Below are 24182 nucleotides of genomic sequence, written 5' to 3'. Positions count from 1 at the left end.
AGGTTCACTGTAATTGGCTAGATTTATTATTTCACAATGCTGTATGTTTCTTAGTATGGTTATTTAGAAGGGGGAAAAAACCATGGAGTCATACTGACATGAGTTCAGATCCTGGTTTCTCTGCATACTGATTTTTTTTTTTAGTACTCCTTTTTTATTTAAATAAATTTATTGATTGATTGATTGCTGCATTGGGCCTTCGTTGCTGCATGTGGGCTTTCTCTAGTTTTGGAGAGCGGGAGTACTCTTCGTTGCAGTGCACGGGCTTCTCATTGCGGTGTCTTCTCTTGTTGCGGAGCACGGGCTCTAGGCGCGCAGGCTTCAGTAGTTGTGGCACACGGGCCTCAGTAGTTGTGGCTCACGGGCTCTAGAGCGCAGGCTTAGTAGTTGTGGCGCACAGGCTTAGTTGCTCTGTGGCATGTAGGATCTTCTCGGACCAGGGCTCAAACCCATGTCCCCTGCATTTGCAGGCAGATTCTTAACCACTGCGCCACCAGGGAAGCCCTGCATACTGATTTTTGACTGTTAATTGTTAGTTTTTTTTATTTCCTGGGTCCTAAGGAAAGTGACTTTACTTCCTCAAGCCTCAGTTTCCCATTCGTACAATAAGGTGTAAATATACCTGCCTCACAGAATCATTGTGAGGATTGAATGAAATAACATACGTAAAGCACATGGGCCCTGCTCATAGTAAATATTCGATAAAAGTTCATTCCCTTCTTCCTTTAAATATGTAACTGTTTATCAGACTACCTTTAATTTAATGCCATTCTCTTCTACTCCCTCAGATAGTTATGACCAGAGTGCATTACAGGCAGTTCAGCTGGAAGACGGCACCACAGCTTACATCCACCATGCAGTGCAAGTCCCACAGTCTGACACCATCTTGGCAATTCAGGCTGATGGGACAGTGGCAGGTCTACACACTGGGGATGCCACGATCGATCCCGACACCATCAGTGCTTTGGAACAGTATGCAGCAAAGGTACAGCATTTTACAATGTGAAGAACATCCCAGATACAGCTTCTTTATCTTTCACTAAAAGAAAAGAAAGCAAAAAAACAATAAGAAACTAGGAATTCAGAGTCAAAATCAGACAGCATCAAGGAGAAGATCAGCATTTATCTTAAAAGAAGTGAAGGGTAGAAAGGAACATTTGAAGACAAAAAAAGGAATGGAGTAAAAGCTTATAGAAGAGAAATGGGTGGCAGGTAATTCACACAAAGATATACTCAAGTATGAGTGACATAAAAGAAGCAATGAGGTATAGATGGAACTGCTTATGAATTATAAAGTAGAAACTAGAGTTTGGAAAGGTGAAGGAAACTCTCAATTAAGTTTTTTTTTTTTTTTCCCCTCAATTAAGTTTTATATCAAAAGGGCTGTGTTTTTTTCCCTGCATTGAAATTATATCATTTATATAATTTAAAAGGTTTTTCCCCCATTTTTATAATGGAAATTTTCAAACACACACAGAAATAAATGATAATGTACCCATGTACTTATCTCCCAGCCTAAACAGTTATCAATATGTGAAAAATTTTTTAAGCTTTATTTTATTCCTGTAGGTGTCCATTGATGGAAGTGAAAGCGTAACAGGTTCAGGAATGATTGGAGAAAATGAGCAAGAGAAAAAAATGCAGGTATGTAAGGCTACTTTTTTATATTAGAATCTCTTTCTCTTAGCATTTCTGAGCCCTTCTAGGGACGAAAGCAAGAACTCACTACCTCCCTAGGAATATCTTACCAATTCAGAAAAACAGTGTATGCATTAGGCAGCAGCTTTCTCAGATTACCTCCTCAGGTCTCAGAATTCATTATATGGATGAAAGTGGCACTAAAGAAATAGAAATATCACAGAAATCCAGATGAAGCTTGTGTTCTGGAGTCCAAAGCAGTTTTGGAGACCAGGCGGTCTTCTGTCTGCCCCACCCTCGGCAGCTTGTGGATTCTTTTTCTGGGCCTTCACCCTTACTGTGACTGACTAACCCTTGCTACTTTGTTTTTTATATGTTTTTGTTTCTTCTGTTTACAACTGATTCCCTCCATACTTTCCTTTTCAACTTCTGGAGAGAAGGTCCAGTCTAGCTAATTGTCATTGTTCCTTCTGGGCAAAGCTGTTTTTACTGCTTCTGCCAGACTCCTTCCTGGGCTGCAGATGGCCACTGGTTGGCTGCCCTTGATTCAGATGCTCACCTTGGGTCCAGTCCTTGGCTATCCCTTACCCAAATAACAGCCTAGAGCTGCAGAGCCTCGCCAAGGTTTGTAGTTAAGTACAGAGTAGTCACAGATGCATTCTGGGAGATCTACAAGTCAAATTTCAAGACTCTGTTATGAATTATGTGTTTTTGTGTTTGTTTGAGAGGTTGGTGTTTGTGTGGGTGGATGTTCTTGGAGCTTATATAATCACTGTAGTTTATTACTGCTTTAATGCTGCTCCTTTTTTTCTCAGCAATTATCTCTAGTATTTGGCTGACTGCTCCCTCATAGTTTTTTGCAGTCTTCCAAGTGTTTTATCATATTTAACTCCTAAAGTTATTGCTTCAGGCAACACTTTTTAACTTGAGCATTAGCATCACTACTTAATGCCATTGAGTAGTACTGTTGGGGGTTATCAAGAAGATTTTATATTTATAATAATAATAAATAATAAAAGAGGGCTTCCCTGGTGGCACAGTGGTTGAGAGTCCGCCTGCCGATGCAGGGGACGCGGGTTCGTGCCCTGGTCCGGGAAGATCCCACATGCCGCGGAGCGCCTAGGCCCATAAGCCATGCCCACTGAGCCTGCATGTCCGGAGCCTGTGCTCCACAACGGGAGAGGCCACAAAGTGAGAGGCCCGCGTACTGCAAAAGATAAATAAATAAATAAATAAAATAATAATAAAAGAAATCACTGGTAAAAATTTGATGCTTTTAAACGTTGCTGGATAGCCAGTATTTCTATTTATCACTGAAGTGATGCCATGAAGTAGCAGTAATATAAACACAGTTTGTAAATCATTAAGCCCACCAGCTTTGAAACTACATGATTCTTGGGAAAATTTTCAAGTCTTTGAATTCATAAAATGAGACTTTAATATTTTTTATACTGCAGTATGTCAAATCTATCAAAGTCAAACTCTACTAAAATGCAAACACAGTGTAAATATATACAAGAGATGTAGGTCAGTGCCTTGGAGTGGCCCAATAGGGTTCTTTCTGTCTCTTATTAGTGACTAACAATTAAGTTTTCAAATAATAGAATATTTTTAAAGAAAGACAGTTGTAACTACACTTGTAATAAACTAGAATAGGTCTTACAAAAAATGAGTGAATTTACCATTGGTCCGTATAACATTATACTATTAGCATAAAATTCTATTACGATCAATAATTAATTTCTGAACCCAGAAACATACTAGGAATTCAGAACTGCTGAAACAGAATGTCGTAAAAAGCACGCTTACTCTTTATCTGCAGATATATAACCATTTGGTGTTTGTGCCAATAGACAAAGAAAATGAAGAAAGTTGAATAGGATTTTTGTTCTGACTGTAGCTTTTTCGCCTTTTCCCTTTGTACCTCTCCTTACAGACTACATCTATGCTGTCCAAAATGTTGTCGCTACTGAGCACTTGAAATGTGACTAGCCAGAATTGGCATGTGCCGTGAGTGTAAAATACATACCAGAGTTAAAAGACTTACAATGAAAATAAGAATGTAGGGCTTCCCTGGTGGCGCAGTGGTTGAGAGTCCACCTGCCGATGCAGGGGACGCGGGTTCGTGCCCTGGTACGGGAAGATCCCACATGCCGCGGAGCGGCTGCGCCCGTGAGGCATGGCCGCTGAGCCTGCGCGTCCGGAGCCTATGCTCCGCAATGGGAGAGGCCACAACAGTGAGAGGCCCGCATACAGCAAAAAAAAAAAAAAAAGAATGTAAAATATCTCATTAATAATGTCTCCTGTTGATTACATGTTGAAATGATAATATTTTGGACATACTAGGTAAAATAAAATAATTACTAAAATTAATTTCACCTGTTTCTTTTTCCTTTTAAAATGTAGTTACTAGAACATTTTAAATTATATATGTGGGGACTTCCCTGGTGGTGCAGTGGTTAACAATCTGCCTGCCGGTGCAGGGGACACAGGTTCCATCCCTGGGAAGATCCCACATGCCGCGGAGCAGCTAAGCCCGTGCACCACAACTACTAAAGCCTGCGTGCCTAGAGCTCGCGAGCCACAACAAGAGAAACCACCTCGATGAGAAGGCTGCGCACCGCAACGAAGAGTAGCCGCTGCTCGCCGCAGCTAGAGAAAGCCCGTGCGCAGCAACGAAGACCCACCACGGCCCAAAAAAAAAATTATATATGTGGCTTGTATTTGTGACTCATATTTCTCTTCATTAAGTGCTAGACCAGAAGTTTCTGAATCTTCTATCCTCCAAAACAATTGAGTACCATAGTTGAGGTTGAGGACCCAATACGTGGTATTTAAAGGTCAAAATATCCCAGAAGAACCGCTGCAAATAAGCAGGACCTGTAACGTCTTGGTTTGTCTCTTAGTACTCATCCTACTTCTGCCAGAGTTGCTTAAGAAGTTGTAACTCTGTGTCTGGCTGAACTTTAAAGTAAAGAGGTCTATACCTAATGCGATAGATTTTTTTTTACAGTCTTGTTTCAAAGCTTTAGATTTTTTTTCATTGTGATGCTTACAGTTTAGAGCTTTTTCTTTCATCTATAACATAAGCATACTAGTTGTGCTGCTGAGCTGATCTCTTACTTGAAACCAGATTTCATAGAACAAGAAAGACCTAGAGTATCTAAAACTTAATGTGCTTGTGGGAAGGCAGTTTTGCCCCCTGGGGGACATTTGGCAGTGTCTGAAGACAAGTTTGGTTGTCACAATTGGGGACGTATTCTGGGTAGATGTCCTGCAAGGCATAGAACAGCCCCACTACAACAAAGAATTATTCTTTCAAAATGTCAGCAGTACCGAATTTGTTTTGTTTTGTTTTGTTTTTTTGGTGATACGCGGGCCTCTCACTGTTGTGGCCTCTCCCGTTGCGGAGCACAGGCTCCGGACACGCAGGCTCAGCGGCCATGGCTCACGGGCCCAGCTGCTCCGCAGCATGTGGGATCTTCCCGGACCAGGGCACAAACCTGTGTCGCCTGCATCAGCAGGTGGACTCTCAACCACTGCGCCACCAGGGAAGCCCCAGTAGTACCGAATTTGAAAACACTCATCTGAAGTACTCTGTTTAAGTTTGCCCATGTGTTCAGTTGTAAGAACCATAAGGATGATGGGATATGTGTGTTTCAGGGAGGCTATGACTGTTGTCATTGCCCTTCAGCTACACCACCCTTAGTTAAGCAGAACAGCGTGCTATTAAAGTAACATGTAATTTGTAATAAAAACATCTCAGTCGAGCTTCCATTCTGCTATGTAGTATCTGTGTGACTGTGGGCAAATTACTTAATTTCTGTGGATCTGAGACTTATTAGCTAAATGAGAACAATAATCTTTGCCTTACCCATCTCGTGGGGTTATGAAAACCAAATGAGAGTTTCATTTGATTAATATTTTAGGTAACACATGAGAATGTATTTGTAAATGTGTTAGCATCATGCAGCATTGTTGATGCTTTACATGTTCTGTTAGAATCCAAGGTCCTTTTTCATGGTTTCCATTAGTTTTGACTTCATTAAAAACTAATTTTATTTACATTGGAGATCAAAGTCCTTTGGCTTGGCAGTTTTTTAAAACAATTTATTTTTATTTATTTATTTTTGGCTGCATTGGGTCTTCGTTGCTGCGCAGGCTTTCTCTACTTGTGGTGAGCAGGTGCTACCCTTGGTCGCAGTGCACGTGCTTCTCATTGTGGTGGCTTCTCTTATTGTGGAGCATGGGCTCTGGGTGCATGGGTCAGTAGTTGTGGCTCAGGGCTCTAGAGCTCAGGCTCAGTAGTTGTGGTGCACAGGCTTAGTTGCTCCACGGCATGTGGGATCTTCCTGGACCAGGGCTCGAACCCGTGTCCCCTGCATTGGCAGGCGGATTTTTAACCACTGCGCCACCAGGGAAGTCCCAGAGTCATTTTTGAGCCAAGTATGACAATCTGCACAGATAGGATGTGGCAGCACCATCACCACATGCCCACAGAGTAGAAAGTTATTCTTCAATTTTCATGGTACCTCAATTTCTAAAATAGGTCATAATCTTTAAAAAACCTCTAACATCAGTGCAGTTGTTTAAAGTCTTGTGTTGAGTTCCAGAGAAGTGATCTTCTACTTAACACTATGTAAGTATAGACTAGGATCATATGGATTGTAATGTCTCCCACAGGCGACTCAAATGACCTAACCCCCTCTTTTCCTTTGCTTTTGAAATTGAAAATGATTTTTACATTGTTTAGAACATATGTCCTAAAATATATATACATTATAAATATATATACATATATATACATACACACACATACACACACACACACACACACACACACACACACACACACACACACACACACACACACACACACACACACACACACACACACACACACACACACTTCCCTGGAGTATGTCAAGGAACACCTGCATATAATGCATCGATGGATGCTCCCTGGCTTGACTTTTCTAGAGTGGGAATCGACCTGTGAGCGCTGACTGTGCCCCCTTGTGGATCTCCTTTTGACTTCTTCCAGAGCTGCTGACTTCAGCCATGGAACAGAATTAACTAACTGGCTCAGCATGATAGAATCTTCATAAAATGATGACCTGAGTCTGGAAAACCACATTACAGTTTTATCTTTTTTATCCTGAAAATTGTAATTTCATCTACTTTATTTCTGTATAAATAATTTAAATCATACTTTTTGTTTCATCTAGATTGTCTTACAAGGACATGCAACAAGAGTAACTGCTAAGTCTCAGCAGAGTGGAGAGAAGGCCTTTCGATGTGGCTATGACGGATGTGGAAAATTATATACAACAGCTCATCATCTTAAGGTATATATGAAGGGAAGGCTGTGTCTAGTTATGAGAATAGGGCATTAAATGCCAATATAATGTGTTTGCAGTATTCAGACACCATTGTTCTCCCCCACCTATCAAGATACAAATATACTCACACAAAAGCCTATGCAGATTTTAGAAACTGAACTCTTTGAGGGCTTGGACTATGCTTTTTTCATCTCTGGCTCCCTCAGGTCCAGCATACTACGTGACACATGATAGGGGTACTCTACATATTTGAATACACTTTTCTCAAATGTGAAATTTATGTAATTACATGGGAGATATATGTGTAATCATTCCGTTAACAGTGATTTGCTGAAATATAGTGAAAGTTGGTGTTAATTTGTCCTGTCTGTCAAATACATAGGCCAAGTATTTTGATTGCAGCTAAACACAACATACCATGACCCATAAAAATAATAGCTAACATTTATTGAATAACTCACAATGTGTCAGGAAGTGTGCATTTAGCATATTTGGAATAACATCCCTAGAGCCCATCTCCACTACTTATCAGTGTTTACATGTTACTTGACCTCTTAAGTACCTCATTTTCCTTATCTATAATATTGGATGATAAAAGTACCTCCCTCAATGAGTGGTTGTGAGAATTAAGTTAGTTAATTCTGTACATGTAAAGTACTGAAGAGAATGGCCTGGCATGTGGTAAAGGTTCAGTAAATGTTGGCCATTGTCATGAGTATTCATTTGTCACAGCAGCCCTCTATCGTAGGTACTATTATGTCCCCACTTTACAGAGAGGACTTTGAGGCTGAGAGAAGGCAAGTGCCATGGCCACACCACTAGTCAGCAGTGAAGCCTTGCCTCAGATTGAGGCCCCTCTGCCAGCAGCCTCCACACTCTTAGCCTTATGTTGTGTAGCGTCTCCTTGTACTCCTGCGTCTCACCAGGTACATGTTCCATTCAAACACCTTTGACCACTCTAGAAAAACTTGAACCTCTTATTTTTTAATTTATATATATATATATATTTTTATTTTTGGCTGCGTTGGGTCTCCGTTGCTGCACACGGGCTTTCTCTAGTTGCGGCGAGTGGGCTTCTCATTATGGTGGCTTCTCTTGTTATGGAGCATGGGCTCTAGGCACGTGGGCTTCGGTAGTTGCAGCACGCGGGCTCAGCAGTTGTGGCACGCAGGCTTCAGTAGTTGTGGCTCACGGGCTCTAGAGTGCAGGCTCAGTAGTTGTGGCGCACGGGCTTAGTTGCTTTGTGTCGTGTGGGATCTTCCCGGACCAGGGATGGAAGCCGTGTCCCCTGCATTGGCAGGCAGATTCTTAACCACTGTGCCACCAGGGAAGTCCCCTGTTCCTTATTTAAAATGAGTACTTCTTAACGTACAACATTTGGTCTATATTGAGAATTATTGACCTGTAGTTTTTGAGAAAAGAAGTTATCTTTTGTTTTTCAAAAATAACATACAAGCAACAACATAATTCAGCAGTGGGGAAATAAAAAAGGTCTCTGTGTAGACCATCCACCTGTGGAGTGCCTCAAGGAAATAAACTCATGCCCGTGTTTTAATAACAGGTGCATGAGCGATCACACACAGGAGACCGGCCTTATCAGTGTGAGCATGCAGGCTGTGGGAAAGCATTTGCAACAGGTAAAAACATGAATTTTCTTTGTTTCTTGGTTCCACTTGGGGGTCAAGCAGAGACGGGTCAGAGGCAGGAACTGACCCCTTGCCTTGGTCTGAATTAGTGGGCACACAGTGACTAGTTTTCCAATCTCTCCCTTACTGCGTTTTGTCCTGCTTGCTCTGTTCTCTCTCTGTGTTCTCATTTTGCTCCTCAGACCTGTTTCTGCCTACTGTGTTTGTTATTTCACTCCACACTCTGCTTTCTTTTAGCAGGAAAAACAAAAGTCGAGCATTAAAGCTGACACAGAGTTTAACATTAGGACAGACCTTAGGGGGAACCATGGGAAACAGGGGCTTAGCAGTGGGACAGGTCCCTCCCAGGTACACATCCAAGAGGGCCAGGACCGTTGCCAGGCCTCCTGACTTCACCCTATTCCTCATTCCATGTCACAATTCTTTTTGGTTTTGTTTCTCAGGATTTTTTCTTTTTTATTATGAAAATTTACAAACATTTATATAAATGAAAAATGTTAGAGTATACCACCATAAACAGTTCAGCATGCATATCAATATTTGTTTACATTTCTTTTTTGAGGTAAAATTTACATACAGTTTACTGTACAAATATTAATTGTAACATTCTATAAGTTTTTTTCCTGTATTCATCCATTTATTCATTTATTTATTTTTAAAAAAATTTTATTGGAGTATAGTTGATTTACAGTGTTGTGATAGTTTCAGGTGTACAGCAAATGAATCAGTTATACATATTCATATATCCACTCTCCCCTTTTTTTTTTTTTTTGGATTCTTTTCCCATATAGGCCATTACAGAGTATTGAGTAGAGTTCCCTATGGTATGCAACAGGTTCTTATTAGTTATTTTATATATAGTAGTGTGTATATGTCATTCTGAGTCTCCTAATTTATCTCTCCCACCCCCCACTTATCCCCTGGTAACCGTAAGTTTGTTTTCTACATCGTGACTCTACTTCTGTTTTGTAAATAAGTTCATTTGTACCCTTTTTTTTAGATTCCACATATAAGCAATATCATATGATATTTGTCTTTCTGTGTCTGACTTACTTCACTCAGTATGGCAATCTCTAGGTCCATCCATGTTCCTGCAGGTGGCATTATTTTGTTCTTTTTTATGGCTGAGTAATATTCCATTGTATATATGTACATATCTTCTTTATCCATTCCTCTGTTGATGGACGTTTAGGTTGCTTCCATATCCTGGCTATTGTAAATAGTGCTGCAGTGAACATTGCAGTGCATGTATCTTTTTGAATTATGGTTTTCTCCGGGTATCATGTCTTGATTCTACTTCAAGATTTTGGGGTATGAGTTGTAAACATCTAATAAGATTGGGGCACTTTAAAAAAAGAAGCACACAATCTCTTCTAGACAGAGATGGAACTATTGAATTTTCAGCAGGACAGTCCTGAGTTGTCATACTCTTGTACCTTTTTAATAGTTATTCTGTTGTGTTTGCCTAGTATTATATCCTTGGTGTTTACTATATTTTTCAATAACTTAATCTCAATGGGCATGCTTAGAGCGGTCTTGTGTAATTACATTTCTTTTAAATTTTTCTTAAAGGTTATGGATTAAAAAGTCATGTCAGAACTCATACAGGAGAAAAGCCATATCGGTGTTCAGAAGATAATTGTACTAAATCTTTCAAAACTTCAGGAGATCTACAAAAACATATCAGAACTCATACAGGTACTGGTGTGAAGAAATGTCATATCTAGGCAAGGAGTTCTTAATCTGCAGGAAGGAACTTGGGGAAGTAGTTTCTGGAAGCGTTTCAGGGAGTCAACGTCAAGGGCTTCTCTTAAACTCCCAAAACTCCATGCAATTTGCCATTCGTGCATGTATGCTTCTTTCCAGGATGAGGGCCTGTAACGCTGTTAGATTCTCAAAGGGGTTCATGTTCCAAGAGATTAACGATGGCCCTAGACCACCAACCCTCTCAGTTTTCAGGAATTATCTGAGCAACAGTCTTACTTACCTAGGATTATACATCTACTTAGTAGCGCAACAGAGACCAGACCTAAGGCACCCAGTTCCTTCTCAGTTTAGTACTGCTTCTTCTGCATTAAGCTGCTTCTAAAAAAAGTGTCTGAACCCCTCACAGCCCCACAGAAAGAAAGGCTTGTTACTTCCTTGTGATCATCTCCCCTGTCCTTAAATTCCTTCTCTGCTTTTCCTAAAGGGTACTTTGTTCTTATCTTCCCTCCCCTCCCCTCCCCTCCTTGTACTTGATTATTTGCAGATTGGTAATATAAAGGTAATTATTTGCTTTGGATCAGAGCTGGAAGAGTTTCAGAAACTGTTGATAAGAGATGCTATTATAAGCTGTTGACTAAGTAGTATAGCATAAGGTCCTTTAGTTTGAGATTTTACTGCAGATGTTTTAAACATAGTGTTATCGCTTTGTCCCCAAATACTTCTAAGTATTCTGAGATAGTTTAGCAGATTTTCATGGAGGATTCTTCCAGTCATTAAAGTTTAACTTTTAGTTCAAATATGATCCCAAATCGGCTTTACTTTACAGTGTTCAGGAACTAAGCTGTACGTCCCTGCTTCTATTTCATTCGTGCTCTTAGTTTTATCTGTTATATCAGAGGCAAGCGTCTCCAAGCTCCTGAGAATAGTAATATATTCAGCAAGGATTTTTGATTCATATTATGCGTTAGACACTAGATTTTAAAAGGACCAAAAATTCTTTTTCTTCAAGTATTATAGAATAAAGTAGGAGGTAAGCTTTTAGGGGATTCTAGGGTTGTTCTAACTTAATCCTTATTCCAGACTCTATTTTTCTTTTGTATTTCTTTATGATATGTATTTCTTTGTCTTCTTTTCTCAGCTCATTTTTTAATATGCCTTTCTGGGTAATTCCATTTTGGAAAGTCATGTAATCAGTGATGAGTTTTGAATACTATTCAGATTTTCCTATGTAAATTTAAGTTTGGAGTAGATGATGCTGTTGACAGAAAAAAAGAGAAAAAAACTCAAAGGGAAGTTCAATACAAAAAGGCTAGAGTCTGAGCATGAATGATCCTAAGCAGAATTGAAGGATAAGACATTTCAATTTTCTGTGTATTTTTGCACCATTTAATGTATTTCCCTTCGTGTTTTCAGGAGAAAGGCCCTTTAAATGTCACTTTGAAGGCTGTGGTCGGTCTTTCACAACATCGAATATCAGAAAAGTGCATATTAGGACACACACAGGAGAAAGACCTTATTACTGCACAGAACCAGGATGTGGGAGGGCATTTGCCAGTGCAACCAATTATAAAAACCATGTGAGGATACACACAGGTAACGGTCTCTAGTTCTTGGTCTTCTGTCTTTCAAGGCTCAATTGAATTCCTGCCTCTCCTATAAACCATTTACAAGTAATCTCTTCCCTCCTTCCTGCCACTAGGCATGGTAGAAATGGATTATGCAACTTGAAAAAACTTCACCTTAGCATTTTTTTTTTTTTTTTTTGCGGTATGCGGGCCTCTCACTGTTGTGGCCTCTCCTGTTGCGGAGCACAGGCTCCGGACACGCAGGCTCAGCGGCCAGGCCTCACGGGCCCAGCCGCTCCGCGGCATGTGGGATCTTCCCGGACCGGGGCATGAACCCGTGTCCCCTGCATCGGCAGGCGGACTCTCAACCACTGCGCCACCAGGGAAGCCCCACCTTAGCATTTTTACATTTATTTATTCAACAGTTATTGACCATCTGCTCTTTGTTCCCCTGCCAGGCACCAGAAATACAGAGACAGACAAGATATTTTCCAGGACAGTTGATTTAGGGAGGCATAGTAGACATGATTATTGCAGAGTGTCTATGGATATATATTTTTAACAGCTTTATTGAGATATAATTCACGAACTGTACAATTCATCCATTTAAAGTATATGATTCATTGTTTTTTATTATATTCACAGGGTTGTACAACCATCACCAAAATCCAATTTTAGAACATTTTCATCTCACCTGAAAGAAACTCCATACTTGTTAGCAGTCTTCTCCCACCCTACCCCCCAGCCATAAGCAATTGTGGATTTTCCCATTCTGAATATTTCATATAGATGTACAGTATATGGTGTTTATTGTCTGGTTTCTTTCCCTTAGCATAATAGTACTGAGGTTCAGCCATGTCATATCAATAGTTCTTTCCTTTTTAATTACTGACTAGTATTCCTTTATATGAATGCATCAAATTTTATTTATCAGTTTACCAGTTATTTTCACTTTTTGGCTATTATGAATAATGCTGCTGGAGTATTCATGTACAATTTTTTGTCTGGATGTGTGGTGTTTTTATTTTGGCTGTACCACACAGCTCTTGGGATCTTAGTTCCCTTGCCAGGGATTGAACCTAGGCCCTTGGCAGTGAGAATGCAGAGTCCTAACCACTGGACCACCAGGGAATTCCATTTTTTTCTTTTTTTTGGATATATGTTTTTATTCCTCTTGGGTATACACCTAGGAGTGGAATTGTTGGATCTTATGATAACTTTGTTTAACATTTTGAGGAACTGCCAAATTGTTTTCCAAAGTGGCTGCAACATTTTACGTTCTCACCAGCAATGTATGAGGGTTCCAATTTCTCCACATCCTAGCAAACAGTTGTTGTTATCTCTCTTTTTGATTTTAGCCATCATAGTGTGTGTGAAGTGGTATCTACCTCATTGTGCTTTTGATTTGTATTTTCCTAGTTTGCTAATGATGTTGAGCATCTTTTTATGTGCTTATTGGCCATTTGTATGTATTTTGGGGGGAAATGTCTGTTCAGATTCTTAGCCCATTTTTTAAATTGGGTTGCCTTTTTTTTGGTTGGGTTATAAGAATTCTTTATTATATTCTGCATACAAGTCCCTTGTTAGGTATGTGATTTACAGACATTTTTTCCTGTTATTGTGGGTTTTTTGTTTTCGTTTTTTTTTCAATTTCTTGATGGTGTCATTTGCAGCTCAAAAGTTTTTAATTTTTTTTTTTTTGGCCACGCTTCATGGTTTGCAGGATTCCTAGTTCCCCAACCAGGGATCATACCCGGCCCCCTGCAGTGAAAGCACTGAGTCCTAACCACTGGACTGCTGGGGAATTACCCAAAACTTTAAAATTTTTTTTTTAATTGGAGTATAATTGTTTTACAATGTTGTGTTAGTTTCTGCTGTACAATGAAGTGAATCAGCTATATGTATACCTATATCCCCTCCCTCTTGGACCTCCCTCCCACCCTCCCCCATCCCACCCATCTAGGTCGCCACAGAGCACCGAGCTGAGCTTCCTGTCCTTTATAGCATGTTCCTGCTAGCTATCTGTTTTACGCATGGTAGTGTATATATATCAATCCTAGTCTCCCAGTTCGTCCCACCCTCCTCTTAAAACGTTTTAATTTTGATTCTCCACTTTGTGGTTGTATTTTTTTTTATTTGAAGTATGGTTGATTTATAATATTGTGTTAGTTTCAGATGGTTGTTTTTTTTTGTTTTTTTGCGGTATGCGGGCCTCTCACTGTTGTGGCCTCTCCCGTTGCGGAGCACAGGCTCCGGACACGCAGGCTCAGTGGCCATGCCTCACAGGCCTAGCCGCTCCGCAGCATGTGGGATCTTCCCAGACCAGGGCACGAACCTGTGTCCCCTGCATCGGCAGGCGGACTGTCAACCACTGCACCACCAGGGAAGCCCAGATGGTTGTATTTTTGATGTGAGTGGAAAGGTGAATGAGAGCGAGATTTTTAATGTATTGTTTTTATTACTGATATTAAGAGTAAACTTGTGATAATTCAAAATGAAAAGACATTTTTGAAGAATGGAACTTTGGTTGCGTAAGTTAGTCTGCATTCTGCAGACCCCTGGATATCTCTGGAAATGTTTTCAGGCATTTACAACAATCCCTTTCCTTTGAAACTGGTACATTCACAAGTTTTGAATACTGCTATGGACAGAGGGGAAGCCTTAAGAGGATTTAAAGAAAATTTGTTTTTTTAGGAAAAAAATCACTCTGTCAATACCATAGAAAGAAGTTAAAGGGAGATGAGACCATAAGCAAGGAGACTGATTAAGGGCCGTTCGAATATTTGAAGTGAGTGAGATGGAGAAGGATAAAAATGAAAGACATTGAAGAGGTAACAGCAAAGGACCTGGTGACCAAGTTAGTCATGAGGAAGGATGTGGAGAAGAGAAAATCCTATTGCACTGTTGGTGGGAATGTAAATTGGTACAGCCACTATGGAAAACAGTATGGAGGTTCCTCAAAAAATTAAAAATAGAACTACCATACAATCCAGCAATTACACTTCTGGGTATTTTAATGAAGAAAACAAAAACACTAATTCAAAAAGATATATACACCCCTGTGTTCATTGCAGCATTATTTACAGTAGCCAAGATATGGAAGCAACCTAAGTATCCATTGATAGATGAATGGATAAAGATGTGATACACATAGGGAGTTCCCTGGTGGTCCAGTGGCTAAGACTCCATGTTCCCAATGCAAGAGGCCCGGGTTCAATCCCTGGTCAGGGAACTAGATCCCACATGCCTCAACTAAGAGTTTGCATGCCGCAATTAAAGATCCTGCATGCCACAACTAAAAGATCGTGCATGCTGCAACTAAAGATCCCACATGCTGCAACTAAAAGATCCCGCATGCCACAACTAAGACCCAGTGCAGCCAAATAAATAAATATTTAAAAAAAAAGATGTGATACACATACAATGGAATATTAGCCATAAAAAAGAATGAAATCTTGCAATTTGTGACAACATGGATACCTAGAGGGTATTAAGCTAAGTGAAATAAGTCAGACAGAGAAAGACAAATACCATATAATTTCACTTATGTGGAGCTTAAAAATAAAACAGACAAACATAAAACAAAAACAGACACATGGATAGAGAAAACAAACCTGGTAGTTGCCAGAGGGGAGGGGGTTGGGGGATGAGTGAAATAGGCGTGGGAGATTAAGAGGTACAAGCTTCCAGGTATAAAATAAATGAGTCATGGGATATACAGCATAGGGAATATAATCAATAATATTGTAATAACTTGGTACGTTGATAAATGGTAACTAGACTTATTGTGGTGATCATTTTGTAATGTATAAAAATATTGAATCAGTATGCTATACACCTGAAACTAATATTGTAAGTCAATTATACTTCAATTTAAAAAAGTATAATTTCAAGACAAAATCACAAAACAACCCCCCTCCCACCAAAAATACAAATTCATTTCCATCTTGACTGTGGTTTGGTGCCACCTAGTGGCAGTTTCTGCTCCAGCCTAAATATGAATAGGGCTGGTTCTCTGAGTTGGAATTGCCTGACATTTCCCTGCCTGCCCTTGCCCTTGTCATATCTCCCCCACAACCATTCCCCAAGATAAGAACTTTAACCTGCCCTGCTTTGAGAATGCAGGCTGGGCAAAGGACAGAAGCAATTTCAATTACTAATGTCTAAGACGTATATTACAGATTACATTTTGATTTTATATTTGTGGTTGGTTTTGCTGGTTCAGAACCATGGAAAAAGATGGAGTTAACCCAAGAAAGGTGTAAAATGAGAACAAACTGGGATATGCATATGTATACACACATAAACACATTTTAGAGAGTATATGAGTTCATACTAGTACATCCAATTCCAGCTCATCTTACAGAGCTCTTTTCTTCCCTCATTCCGTATTTGTATGTCCCTTCTTCCATAGTAAGTGCTCTAGCTTCCAACAACATTGACACATTTATTCATTGCTTAATCCTTTATTACACCTAAAATCGTTTCAGAGTTGTTTTGCCCATAGCACTATAATAAACAAGCCTACCAAGAAGAGCTGAAGATTTGTTTGCAGTTTTCCCCACTCCAGCCTGGTCCAAGACTGAGAGCATTAGTCAAATACTGTGTGTATGAGTTACTTTAATTAGTTTATTCTCCCCCTGCTACCCCCCACCCTGGCCCTGGCTCCCATACCCCTTCTAAGTGGTTACAAGTATTCATTTAAACTAAGGTTGGGGGGACTTCGCTGGTGGCGCAGTGGTTAAGAATCTGCCTGCCAATGCAGGGGACACAGGTTTGAACCCTGGTCCTGGAAGATGCCACATGCCACGGAGCAACTAACCCCGTGCGCCACAACTACTGAGCCTGGGATCTAGAGCCCGTGCTGCGCAGCAAGAGAAGCCACCGCAATGAGAAGCCCACACACCACAACGAAGAGTAGCCCCCACTCACTGCAGCTAGAGAAAGCCCAAGCACGCAATGAAGACCCAGTGCAGCCAAAAATAAATAAATAAATAAATTTATAAAAGAAAAAAAAACTACAGTTAGGTTAATTTGTTCCAGTTTGCTCTCAGTGTTAGATTCCCCCCACTACATATTAACAGTGTCTAGATATTTTATGATATTAAATAATTATTGTTAATTTTGTTATTTAAAAACATCCATCTTTTATACAATCTGAAATTTATAGATGAGATAGAATGCTATCTGGAGCTGTTTCAGAATAATCCAGGGTGGGAAGAGGGGGCAGAAATGTGTGGTGAATAAATGAAACTATATTGGCCATAAATTGATAGTTGAAGCTAGATGATTGGTACATGGGGGTTTATTGCACTGTTTCTCTATACTTTTGTGTATGTTTGAAATTTTCTATAATGAAAAGTTCTAAAAATATATGTACTGCCTACATTGTTCTCAGACTGTTTCATGGAAAAAGAATTACTTTGTATTGAGTTGTTTTTAGTGAATATTTAATAGCTTTTGATTGGATGCAAGAAGTCAACTGAAGTTAATATAAAATGTGTGTCCTTTTAGATTTACTGAAGTGTCCAAACTATGTCTCATAGACTTTTTAGAAAATCTTTGTTTATTATCCTTATAAAACCCTTAGGGTGGGATTTCCCTGGTGGCACAGTGGTTAAGACCCTGCGCTCCCAGTGCAGGGGGCCTGGTTTCAATCCCTGGTCAGGGAACTAGATCCCACATGCATGCCACAACTAAGAGTTCACATGCCACAGCTAAGGAGCCTGCCTGCCACAACTAAGGAGCCCTTCTGCCACAACTAAGGAGCCCATGTGCCACAACTAAGACCCAGTGTAAATAAATAAATATATATATATTTGGGGACTTCCCTGGCAGTGCAGTGGATAAGACTGCGCTCCCAATGCAGAGGGCCTGGGTTCAATCCCTGGTCAGGGAACTAGGTCCCACATGCATGCTGCAGCTAAAAGTTCGCATGCCACACAACTAAGGAGCCCACCTGCTGCAACTAAGGAGCCTTGGAGCCCCAACTAAGGAACCCGCCTTCCACAACTAAGACTTGGCGCAACCAAATAAATAAATAAAAATTTTTAGAAAATAAATAAATATATTTTTAAAAACCCTTAGGGTAAGCTACATTAGTTATACTAATAATTGCATTTATTATTGCCATTATTAGTAAAGTATCACTAATGATATCTAGATTATCTAGTTACAGGTAACAATAACAGTTTCACCAAATCTTAGAGTTAACTGGGCAATAAACATCTCCATCCTTATTTTTCACATCCCTTGTAATTAAGGGGAAAGTAGTATTCAGGCATGGGATGAGACTCAGGGTGCAGACCACCTTTTGATCCAAGTTGAAACCATAGTTAAGGAGTCTTTTCTTGTTCACTGCCTCCTAGCAGGATAGAAAGGGATTTGACAGCTATTTATTTTTGCCACTAGAGGTTCCCTCTCTCTGCCCCCTCCCCCACCCCCTCCCCCCTCCCCCCACCAGAAGGTATGGAATGATTATGCCTTCATAGGTAAAAGTTGATTTTTTTGTATGTGTGTGCTGTTCTTAGGGGAAAAGCCATATGTTTGTACAGTCCCTGGGTGTGACAAAAGGTTCACAGAATATTCCAGTTTGTACAAACATCATGTTGTTCACACTCACTCCAAACCGTACAACTGTAACCACTGTGGGAAGACATACAAGCAGATCTCCACGCTGGCCATGCACAAACGGACAGCTCACAATGACACTGAGCCCATCGAGGAGGAGCAGGAAGCCTTCTTTGAGCCTCCCCCAGGTAAGGGTTTTTTCCAGTATGTCTATGTCTGTGTTTGAAAATCAACAGTTATGAACGTAATTTATGACTTAAAGCATTTTCTCAAATCATAAAGTTTTTCAAATAGTCACACAAACATATCATTTACAGCTGTGATAATTGCTATCAAAGAAAGGCGCTTAATGCTCTGGGATATAAGAGGGGAAGTTAGTCTAGTCTCGTAGGTCAGAGAAGGCTCCCCTGAGGAAGTGATTTTTGGAGAGATCTACAGGGTGAATAAGGGTTAACTTGGTGTAGAGTCAGGGATGTGGGGGGTTGGGGGGTGGTAAACAGGGAGCAAAGGCAAGAGAACGATCCAAATAGAGGGATTGGCACAAGCGAAAAGTCCTGAGGTGGGAGAGAGCACAGTAAATCGGAGAGACTGAAAGAAGCCTGGCCAGCATGGCACTTCTGCTTGGGAAGGTGGTATGAAATGAGACTGCACAGCAAGTCAGGGGCAGCCTAGACTATTTGGGTGTATTAAGATGTTGGTCTTAATCATAAGAGCGGTGAAGCACTCCCAGATAACTCTTAGTTGATTCATGTGCTATTCAGTAGTGTTGTTGGAGACAAAAACATTCATTTCAATAAGGATAAACTCTTGGAAAAAATATTTTAGAGAATTAGATTCTATGATTTCAGTTAAATAAATCAGCATAGTTAAACAGGTAAAATGAAGTAGGTTTTTCTAAAACAAACAAAAAGAAACATATGTTGTCCTATTTCATTGAGTACCTCCTAAATGGAGTAAATTTGAAAATTAAAACATCTTTACCCATTCTTAACAACTAGTATTGAAGTGTTGAAAAACATTTAGGTAGGAAAAAAATGGTTGGAGAATAAGGAAAAGAACAGATCATTCACTGTCTACTCAGATAATTCCCTGGAGTTCTAATTTGTCTTTTCAGATATCAGTCATGTGATAGTAAGAAAATAACAATTCCTTCACTCTTCTATTTTTTAGTTTTTTTATTTTTGGCCACGCCACATGGCTTGTGGGATCTTAGTTTCCTGACCAGGGACTGAACCCAGGTCCCTGGTAGTAAAAGTGCCTAACCACTGGACCACCAGGGAATTCCCCCAAATTCCTTCACTCTTGAATGCTACGCTGTTTTCTAGCCAAAGCAGTGTAAGTGTGCATTGTTAGATATCACAACAGCTGCTAAATGTTACAGTTAGAAAGCAGACTTTCATGATGTCAAACTTAGGTTTAAGACTGTTCCTCTTTTAAGCTTCCTCAATCTCTTCCTTAAATGTTGATATTTCAGATTGTCAAAATTTCTTGTGTTCTAGAAGATAATCTATAATAATATACATTTTGTTAAAAAAATTAAAGTAAGATTGTTTTTCCAAGAATAAGGATGGGTTTATGTTCCTTTTCTCCCATATGGTCCCCTAGGTTTTGAACCCATTGGAATAATGGTATAATAATAAATATAATAAATAGCCATGGAACAGAACAAAAAGAAATGAAGTAATGAGTGTCATAGAGATTACACCATGATGACTATAGCTGTATGAGTGTAGGCATCAACCATAACTTTGAGAAGTACTCATAAATTAGCATATAAAGTCCTCCTTTGAAGGAAAAAAAAATATTTACCCTTTTTCTGGCATCATGAGAGGTGGAAAGCAATAGAAGAGAGGGATCAATAATCTTCCTGGTTGCCAAGTATGGCAATAATTGACTATTGAAATTGCTGTTTACTTGCTGGTTCTTTGTGAAATAAAGAAGTGGAGGGGGGCTCCTGTTCTGTTACTTACTAAATGGTTAACCTTAACCCAGATAGTATGCCATTACGTTGTCTTTACACAATGATGTCACTGTGTACTCATGACTTATAATCAGTCACTTGTGTTAAAAGAGTAAGTAACTTAGTGTTAGTACGTTGTGTTTACATACCATTCTGGTTTTGTGGTTAATGTTTATGAAGGTTGTCTTATCATTTTTAGCAGCTTCTTAAGTGACTGCAAGGACTTAGTGCATACTTGCCATGTTGGAAGGGTTATTTGCCAGTTAGTCTCCCTGTACAGTTCCCCCACTCCCTGCCCCAGCACACATGCATGGTATCACATAATTACTCCAAATAAGAGAATAAGCAAGGTCTCTCAAAATTAGAACAGTTACACTTTATGTGGAAAAGTTTGGTTTGGTCTGCTTTGATTTGGTTTGGCTTTGCAGAAGAGGAGGTGGAGAGATTGGCAGGAGGTGCTGGAAGCCATTTTCATGGTTTAGAATTTAGGGACTTCCCTGGTGGTCCAATGGTTTAGACTGCACTTCCAATGCAAGGGCCTCGGGTTCAATCCCTAGTCAGGGAACTAAGATCCCACATGCCACATGGCCAAAGAAAAAAAAACATGATTTAGAATTTAATACACATGCCATTTAACTTTTGTCAGTTTTCTCTGTAATATTTAAAATCTCCTCTGTTTTCTAAACAGCTTGGTTGTTTGATCAAATGAATAATTCATTTGTTTTAAACAGGTCAAAGTGAAGATGTTCTTAAAGGGTCCCAGATCACGTATGTTACAGGTGTAGAAGGGGACGATGTTGTGTCTACACAAGTAGCCACAGTAACCCAGTCTGGGTTGAGTCAACAGGTTACACTCATATCCCAGGACGGGACTCAGCATGTAAGTACCCACCAAAAGTCAAACAAGTTAAATAATATTTCTCTGAGCCTGGGCTTGAAAGGCAGGTTGGGTCCCAATTGAGGAAAGCCTTGAATTGGGGCACAGAGTTTGGAGTTTAGCTTGTAGGCAGTGCTGGATCTCCTGGAGGCTTTCTAGTAGCCTGTTGAAAGCGACTACCTGCAGGGAGATTAGTAAAGAGAGAAGGTTTGTGACTCTGTAGAATTCAAATGGTGTTATGGGTATTGTTCAAATGTGAGGTGGTGAAGGTCAGAACCACAGTGAAATTGAGGGCTTGAAAAGTAATAGATCCATATGAAACCCAATTCAGAGAAGGGATAGGATTGAGAAGTCAGCAGAGGTTTGGCTGAGGTGACGAGGACATCATTAAAAGATCCTGGCAAGTCAGTGATGGGCACATCTGTAAAATTTCCAGAGTGTGACTCTCTCCCTACCTGGAATCATGGGAGTTCACTTAACTAGCTTCACAGAATTAATAGAAGAGGTATCTTGATTTCCCCAGGAAAAGCAATATAATGGCTGTTGTTCAATAGTCAAACTTTTCATTGTTTTCTAGATGCCACTAGCCTAAAATAATTCAGACTTGATTTCATTTTTAAGCTCTAGCTAAGGTTGTCTTAATAACTGGTGGAAATAGACATATGGGGTTCTTTATCCTTCTATATCTACCTCTTCCATGGAGAACTCTCTTCTTACCTGTCTCTCTCGGACCTTTACCTCCCATGATTAATTTGCCCTCTGTGTTGATAACTGTTAATGTGCTGATGTTAGCTAGAAGGCAGAACGTATTCAGGATAGGAAAATAAAAAGCACTTGTACCATCCCATTCATTCCTCTTCCCCTTACTTTTGACATCACTAATTCTACACAACACTCTTTGTCCACTGATTGGCATATAAGATTTAACATATTTACTAACACAATTTTAATTCAGCATCAACCCTAAGCCTTTTTTAAAAATTAGGTCATCACAGATAGGCTCTGTGGAGGTCATTTGATCTAACTTCCTTCCCTTCCTATGCTGGAGAAATTCGCTCTACAGCAGCCCCCATATAGATGAGGCAGTTTCTCTCTGAAGAGACGGTCTGTTCCATTGCTGGATAATTTGAGGGTTTATCAGACTGAAACTTACCACTGTGTCATCCACTCATGGCTTTTCTCTGACCATATAGAATGTGTCTAATCCCTCTTCATATGTTTTAAAGCAGCTATTTTCCCCATCCCAATGTTGTATTTTCTCTAGATATAACCTTCCCATTTCCTTTAGGGATTTCTATTCCATTCCTTCGGTCAATTAAAAAACAAACATTTATTGAACCCAATGACAGATATTTTGGTAAAGTTAGTGTGGGGGGTACTGGAAGGGGGGGTATCATAGTCTAGTAGGAGAGGGACGTTCCTAAAATGAAAAATAATTTCTCATAATGATGGGTATATAATCGACAGGTATGTAAAGTGTTGTGGCAACCTGGAGGAAGGGGTAAATGATGCTTCCTGAAGGAATCTTGGAGGCCCTTGTAGAGAATGGCCATTCAGCTAGATCTTGAAGAATTTTTATGAGTTAGCCAGGCAGAGAGTGAAGGAAAGGGCAAAGTCACAAAAATATAACAGAATATGACAGTCCCGGGGATGCAAATGATCTGTTGTGGCTGGAGTGCCAGATTTGTGTGCTGGTTTGGAAGTAGTGAAAGATGAGTCTGGAGAAGCTGTTTAAGGCCAGATGATGAAAGGTCATGAGTGCCATGTAAGAAGTCTGAACTGTAGTGATGGGGAGTCACTGGGGATTTGAGCAGGGAGCATAATGAAATTTGTTTGTTTTTTAGAAAGGTGACAAGGTAGAGGATGATTAGGGACGGGTTAGACTAGATATTTGGAAAGACATTGTATTGTAGAAAATTAGATGAGAGAAAAATAGGGGTCTAAATTGGCAGTAGAGATGGAGAGGAGTAAATGCATTTAAGGAATATTCAGTTTTTCCAATAAAGATATTAAAAAAAAAAAGCAATATGCAGTTTTTCTGATGACCTCTTTCCATTGTAAAATGCTTATCTGCTCCCAGAGTAGACTTATACAAGGATTAGGCCTAGCCCTTAATAAAGACTGCCAGATAAAACAAGAAACATTGCCTGATTGTAAAATGCATTGTATTGCAGGTGAACATATCTCAAGCTGACATGCAGGCCATTGGCAATACCATCACAATGGTAACACAGGATGGAACGCCCATCACAGTACCTGCTCATGATGCAGTCATCTCCTCAGCAGGAACACACTCTGTTGCTATGGTTACCGCTGAGGGTACAGAAGGGCAGCAGGTAATTGCTTTTTTCTTTTATATCAGTCAATACATATGTCAATATCAAAACCGTTACATAGATGTACAGTGTGATATAGTGGTTAAGCACACAAACCTCAGATTGAATCCCAGTTTTACAACTTCTTAGCTACATAACCCTCTGAGTCTCAGTTTTTCCTCATCTGTAAAATAGGAGTGATTATTGCATCTACCCCATGAGGTTAATAGAAGGATTAAGCAAGATAATGCATATAAAGTAGTCAGCCCAAGTATATATTAAGTGTTCATTAATGGTTGCTCTTCCTATCATCATTATCATCATCAGATACTTAGAAAAAAAATTCATTTGCAAAATTTAATTTTTTGAATATGTAATATATTCACATAATTCAAAAGTCAAAAAGTATATACAGATAGGCAGTGAAAAGTCTTCTTTCCACCCCTGCCCCCATAGAGATAATCCACTTTTATCAGTTTCTTGCGTAATTTTCCCAACAACTCATTAATCATATACAAACAAATACAAATAAAGTCATCTTCCCCTCCTTCCCTTTTTTTTT

At 39.8% G+C, this 24182-nt stretch overlaps 1 protein-coding gene across 6 annotated transcripts in view; it reads left to right on the top strand.

Annotated features, from left to right (window-relative positions):
• ZNF143 (zinc finger protein 143) overlaps positions 1-24182 on the top strand; it is a 54416-nt gene that overhangs the window by 18599 nt on the left and 11635 nt on the right. For all 6 annotated transcript variants that reach the window (XM_027115424.1, XM_027115423.1, XM_027115425.1 and 3 more), the window contains 9 exons: positions 789-985; positions 1570-1644; positions 6867-6986; positions 8542-8617; positions 10199-10324; positions 11747-11926; positions 18429-18656; positions 21160-21308; positions 23480-23641. In XM_027115424.1, coding sequence (XP_026971225.1) covers positions 789-985; positions 1570-1644; positions 6867-6986; positions 8542-8617; positions 10199-10324; positions 11747-11926; positions 18429-18656; positions 21160-21308; positions 23480-23641 — 1313 coding nt within the window. The remainder of the gene's footprint in view (positions 1-788; positions 986-1569; positions 1645-6866; positions 6987-8541; positions 8618-10198; positions 10325-11746; positions 11927-18428; positions 18657-21159; positions 21309-23479; positions 23642-24182) is intronic.

The sequence above is a fragment of the Aethalodelphis obliquidens genome, unplaced genomic scaffold, assembly GCF_003676395.1.
Source record: "Aethalodelphis obliquidens isolate GAN/ISIS:26980383/991018 unplaced genomic scaffold, ASM367639v1 scaffold14, whole genome shotgun sequence".
NCBI lineage: Eukaryota > Metazoa > Chordata > Mammalia > Artiodactyla > Delphinidae > Aethalodelphis > Aethalodelphis obliquidens.
The sequence above is the reverse complement of the archived record's forward strand: the minus strand, read 5'-3'. Positions and strand labels throughout refer to the sequence as shown.